Genomic DNA, 6,000 nt, shown 5'->3' with positions numbered 1-6,000 from the left:
GACCATTGAAATGGTTCTTCACCCACCGAGTGGCGGAGCACTGGATTGGGATCCCCGGGGAAGCAGTCACGGCACCAAGTGTGGACAACACTCTCAGCCCCATGGTGTGGATGTTGAGGTTGTCCAATGCAGGGACAGGAGCTGGACTTGACCCTTGTGGGTCCCTTCCAGCTCAGGACCTTCTATGAGTCTATGAATTTCAGAGTAACATCCATCTTTTTAGAAGTGATCTTTAGCTGGATTTCTAGTCAGCTGTCTCCTTCCACCCAAAAAAATCCTATCCATTTTCAACACCTTGTTGGCATGAAAACACCTCAAAACTCAGCTGCCCATCGTTAAAATCCAGAACACCTCTTTCTCATCTGAAGTTATATCCTTTCTCTGTCTAAAATGACAGTAATTAGTCACAGTGCCCATGCTGGAAGCGGAAACCCCAGGGAAAATCAGAACTGGAGCAGACTACATTTATTTCCCAAGGTGTACATTTGGTTAATTTGGGGTTGATTGGAGTGAACATTTTTACTAGAGAAGCCATAAGATTGCGATGGTGACCAGGGAAATATGCTGGGATGCCCGTAGGCTGGGAAGAGCTCTGGCACCCCCCTCCCAGCAGCACCTGGTAACCAAAACGTGGCTTTGCTGAAGGGAAGGCAGCAGCTTTGGGAAGCAGCTTCCAGAAGCAGTTTTCGGAGGCAGCTTCGAAAAGGATCTTTGGGAAGCAGCTTCAGGAAGCAGATTTGGGAGCAGTTTTGGAAGCAACTTTGGAAGCAGTTTTATAAAAAGCTTCAGAAGCAGCCTCGGGAAGCACCTTTGGAAAGCAGCTTCGGAAGCAGCTTCGAGAAGCAGTTTTGAGAACCGGTTTTGGGAAGCAGCTTTGGAAGCAGGTTTGGGAAGCAGCTTCAGAAGCAGCTTCAAGAAGTAGCTTCGGAAAGCAGCTTCGAGAAGCTGTTTTGGAAGCAACTTTGGGAAGCAACTTTGGGAAGCAGCTTTGGGAAGCTGTTTGCGAAGCAGGTTCGAGAAGCAGCTTCGGGAAGCAGTTTTGGAAGCGGTTTCAAGAAGCAGCTTCGGGAGGCAGCTTTGAAGAAGCCGTTTCGGAAGCAGTTTCGGGAAGCAGGTTTGAGAAGCAGCTTTGGAAGCAGCTTCGAGAAGCACTTTTGAGAAGCAGCTTCGAGAAGCACTTTTGAGAAGCAGTTTCGGGAAGCCGCTTTAGGAAGCGGTTTCAGGAAGCAGCTTCAGGTAGCAGTTTCAGAAACAGCTTCAAGAAGCAGCTTCGAGAGGCAGTTTGGGAAGCAGTTTTGTGAAGCAGCTTTGGAAACAGCTCCGAGAAGCAGTTTCGGGAGGCAGCCTCGGGAAACAGCTTCGAGCCTCCCGGCGCGGTGCCCCCATCCCACCCCCGCCCGGCTCTGTCCCCGCCTGCCGCTGCCGGGGGAGGAGAAGGAGCCGCACTCGGCGGGCGGGGCCGCCCCCGCCTCCCCCCGCGCCGCCGAGGCCAGCGCGAAGATGGATGGACACCTCCTGGGCTGGATCGTCCTCCTGTGGCTCGCAGGTAGAGGGCTGCGGGCTACCGGCTCCCTCGGTGTGCCGGAGCCGTGCCCGGCGGGCTCCTCCTTGGGGGAGAAAACGGGATATTTGGGGGAAATGCCTCAGCGGGATGCAGGAGGGAGCGGGTGGCTTTTCGGGTGCGCTGGAAACGGGATGTTTTGGGAAAATGCCCCGGTAGGATGCAGGAGGGAGTCAGGCTGGGGTGGGGGCTTCTTTCGGGGACGCCCCGCGGTGCATCGAAAACCGGAGGTTTGGGGAGATTCCCTGGTGGGATGCAGGAGGGAGCCAGTCGGGGGTGGGGGGGACTGAGATATTTTGGGGAGATGCGCCAGTGGGATGCCGGATGGAGCCAGTCTGGGATGGGGGAATGTTTTGGGGAGTTGCCGCAGTGTGGGATGCAGGAGGGACCCAGTCTGGGGTGATGATGGGGTGTCCCACGTGCAGTTTGCGGAGTCCTGGAGATGGGGGAAGGCATCCAGCGCCTTCTGCCTGTCCTTCCCGGGTGCGAGGGGAGCTCGGGACCGTGGCGGTGCCCGGGCAGGGAGCAGGAGCGGGGGGAAAGCCGAGTGTCCTTGGCCACCGTGCAGGGGGGGATGGCGACAACCCTCAGCCCCCTCCCGCCGGGCCGGGAACAATCGCAGGAACTTCTTCCCCGGTGTTCGGGCCGCATATGCCGTTTAAGAGAGGTGTGAGGGGAGAGGGGCTTCCAGGAGGGCAGGATCCAGCCTTCCTGGTGATGGTGAGGGTGGTGAGGCACTGGCCCAGAGAAGTTGTGGATGCCCCATCCCTGGGGGTGTTCCAAGGCCATCCCTGGGAGTGGTAAAGGCTTTGAGCAGCCTGACCCAGTGGGAGGTGTCCCTGCCCATGGCAGGGCGGTTGGAACTGGATGAGCTTCAAGGTCCCTTCTAACCCAAACCATTCTATGGTGCAGCTGTGCCCGAGCTTTTGTGAGCTTAGGATGGGGCTGCCTCCCCCAGCCCAGCTCCCCAGCCACCTCTTGCCCGGCCGCCACTCAAAGGAGGTCATGCAAGCCCTCCCTAAGCAGTGGGGAGGAGGGCAGAGAGGGCTCGGTGATGGGGAGAGAGTGAGCAGGGGGCTGGAAAGAAGGCAGGAAAGGCGAAGGTAGGGATTTACAGTAGAATGAGTGCTGCGAAGCAGCCGAGAATAGGGGAGAAAGAGGGGTCCCTGTGCAATCAGTAGCAGAATTTGTGTCCTCTGAGCCAGTGCAACAGCCAGGCACAGGCAGGAGGCTTTAGGAAAAGCTGCAGCAGGCTGACTTAGCCAGGCAGGCTGGTTACAGGCTGGAAGAAGGAACAGACACACTTGGATTAAGTGGCATATATTTCCCACTGCTACCATCATATCCCACAAAAAAAAAAAAGACCTCAGGCTCTTCCTATTCAGACTTAGGATTCACAAGCAGTAAATTCGGCTTTTAGTCATAACACCTCTCTCCTACCACCCACCCACCCCTTTCCTTGCTTTTTCACTCTGAGTCATCTTCCACACCGGTGCCTGCCTACTGCTCCCTTCCAGGGTTTCACAGTCTCATCTGGGGCTTCTGCAGCTTCCAGCTCATCCTCCCTCCTTTCCTCTCTCCCTGCCTCCCTCCCTGCCATTTGGCTGCCTCCGAACATATCCCACTTCACGGAGTTGGTCTGGAGTGCCAGCGCACCCACACCTACCACTCCTTTCCTACTAGCCATAGTAGCGTGCTGATAAATAGCATCCAGGGACTGGTAAAGGAGTGCACTGCATAGATAAACATGACATTACATTCCTCCCTACACGGCATCACATTCCTCCCTCTTTTAAAAGAGCTTCATTATCTGGACATGTCTGGCTAGATCAGGACTTTTCCATCAAGCTAAAAAGCTGGGCTGTTGACACCTTTCTCCTTCCATCAAAGATAGTTCATGATTGTTGGCAGTGACTGCCATTCGGAGCACGCAAGGTCTATGCAGACAGAGAGAGAGATACTGCTGCAATAGGAAGACCTTCCAGTCTCCTCTAGTCTTTTGAGACAGGACGGTCTGCTGCTGGTGCTGTCGACTGCCGGCTGGCAAAGGCTTCCAGCAGGCAACAGGTTAGCAGTAGCTGTGTGCTGAGAGATGGAGGCAGCCGGTGTCAGCTTGCTCCCCTCCAGCCTCCCGGCCATTGTCGCCCAGTGATAGAGTAGGCACTGCTGTCCTTTTTCACGGATGAGGGAAATCAAATAAGCCAAGGTTTGTGTATAAGTGAGGGAGTGTGTATGTGGTGCACAGGAAAAGGAGAGAGGCTAGCAAACATGGATTCAAGATTTTCCTCTCCCTAGTAGCTGAGCAAAGGAATGAAAGGTCTGCATCAAGGTAAGGAGCCCTAATCCAGTTAGAGTGCTACTCTCCACTCTGGGAAAGAGAAGTGGGGGTTGGGAGGTAGAGGGGCCAGAGTTAAGAGGCAGAATGCAAGATGAGTTGAAAGCAGGGAGACAAAAGGGAGCAAGAAAGAGCGAGAGGCTCTTGCCCCCTTCTCTCCCCTCCTCCCCCCTCCTCCCTTCTCGAGGTGGGCTGAGAAATTTCTAATCAGTGCTCGTAGTTCCTTTCCTCCTATCAGTAATTTCTCTCTGTCCTTTGTCTTTATTTATTTTTTTTTTTGCCCTTGCATTTATCTTTTGCTTGGTTTTGTTCATTTTGACTTTTTAGTGCAATTTCAAAAAATCCTCTGTGAGCTGTGTTGGATTTGGTTTGGCTTGTCTTCCTGCAGCCCTGCTCTCCCACGTGCCTAAAGCTAGTATTTTAATAACAACAGCAAAAAAAATGAAGAGCAGGTCATCCTTTATTCCTTCCTGTGAAGTGACATGGGTCAAGATATGTGTGGAACTGTGTTCTCATTGGAGAAAAAGAAGATACAATTGGTCAATGATTTTTGAGCCTGTATGTAAAGCTGTTTCTTGTAAGCTACCAAGTGTAGCTCGATTCTGGAATGAATCCTCCCCTCTTGTTTACCATTATTCTTAATGCTGTAATTCCTAATGCATTTGAAACCAGAGAGAAGTGTTGCACTGGAGACTCAACTCCAGTTTTACCTACAGAACGAGCAAAGCGAATTTACTTCCACCTCATGAATCAGGCTAAGCTTAGAAAGATTACAGTTAGAAGACTGTCCACATTAAAATGTGATCCCTCTGTGTTAAGGAACTTTTCACCAATAATTTAGCAGTTGGTACCTGTTTACTCTGCCTGTGCAGAAGAGCCACTGCAATGCAATGGTATAGTACAGAGGTTGGTAGATTTACTACCTCTGCTTTCTCAGCCACAGTTTGCAAGAGCAGTCAGAGAGGGTGTGCTGGAGGCTTTGCTGTTTCCTGGCCAACTGAGCAGACTTCTTGGGAAGGCAGGGAAATAGATGGATTGTTTTATCTGCCGTGATTTAAAGTATTCATCTGACTTCCTTTAACTGGCTGGGCACAGCATAAGCATAGCTTAGCTGGGAAGAAATCTCACATTTTTCTTACGTTTTATTCCTGTGTGCTCACCATGAATGGGACTGGCACCAGTGGAAATCCCAGTGCTGCCTGAAGGATAGATGTTACAGCTTGGTGTTACAAGGCTTGGAGAGACTCTTCCCATTTCTTGTTTTCAGGCTTCTGGTAGTGACCCATTGCTGAGTGATAGTGCTGGGAATAATTTCTGGGATGCTGAACCACAACTGTAAACCAATAGCCATATGAAAATTGTAACAGCTTCCAGATAGTAGTAAGAAAGACTGGATTTGATCTGGTAGCCAAAGCTGAGATAATTCAACGAACAAACTTCGGGGGCAGCTTTGGTGAATGTGTGAAAGGGACAGGTTGTAAGAAATTGTAACAAGTGCAGGAAAGCTAGTACAGAGAGATCAGCAACTAGAAAAGCCCATGAAATGTCCTGAACTCTTTTGAAAGTCCTTGCGCAGTCCTCGCCTTTTCAGGGCTGTGTACATCCCTAGAGAAGTCAGGAGCATGGGGCACCTGCGGGGCAGCATCACAAAGAATGGGGAAGAGCGAGGAATAGTCCAATGCCTACTGCAGTCAGTTTGCGGAGTCTGGGCTGTGTCCTACATGGACACGTTTTGTATTGAGGTTCTGTGCTGTGAGTGCTCGGCATGCAAGGCCATGCTTTTCTCTGACTGCTTTGGTTTTGCTCCTTTCCAGGTTTAGCAGTTAGGGTGCTGAAATTCTCAGTTTTGCTGTGGAGCTGTAGAAAGCAGTACCATGCTTTCACTTCAGCTGCAGCTGACCTATTTAGGCATCGGTTTCTTGCTGGCCAAAACAGTTGACAATTGGTGTCCATGGAGGTAAGAACAAAAGTGTGATAGGAACCAGACCAAGACATCCATTTCCCTTAAGCTGCTCAACACAATCTGATAGTGATGGCTTTTGCTGATAAATTGCATGTATTGGATTTAGTCCAGCACGAGCAGGTAAGAATCTGTACAACACAA

At 51.4% G+C, this 6,000-nt stretch overlaps 1 protein-coding gene across 5 annotated transcripts in view; it reads left to right on the top strand.

Moving 5' to 3' along the window:
* Nucleotides 1-1,280: 1,280 nt before the first annotated feature.
* ILDR2 (immunoglobulin like domain containing receptor 2) overlaps nt 1,281-6,000 on the top strand; it is a 47,193-nt gene continuing 42,473 nt past the window's right edge. Inside the window, exon 1 of one of the 5 annotated variants that reach the window (XM_054073848.1) lies at nt 1,281-1,546. In XM_054073848.1, the coding sequence (XP_053929823.1) occupies nt 1,501-1,546 (46 nt within the window). In that variant the 5' untranslated portion in view covers nt 1,281-1,500. The remainder of the gene's footprint in view (nt 1,547-6,000) is intronic. The other 4 variants (XM_054073854.1, XM_054073853.1, XM_054073864.1 and 1 more) reach the window with 4 other exon arrangements.

The sequence above is a fragment of the Cuculus canorus genome, chromosome 1, assembly GCF_017976375.1.
Source record: "Cuculus canorus isolate bCucCan1 chromosome 1, bCucCan1.pri, whole genome shotgun sequence".
Taxonomy (NCBI): domain Eukaryota; kingdom Metazoa; phylum Chordata; class Aves; order Cuculiformes; family Cuculidae; genus Cuculus; species Cuculus canorus.
Note: the sequence above shows the minus strand (reverse complement) of the source record. Positions and strands in the feature narration are given on the sequence as shown.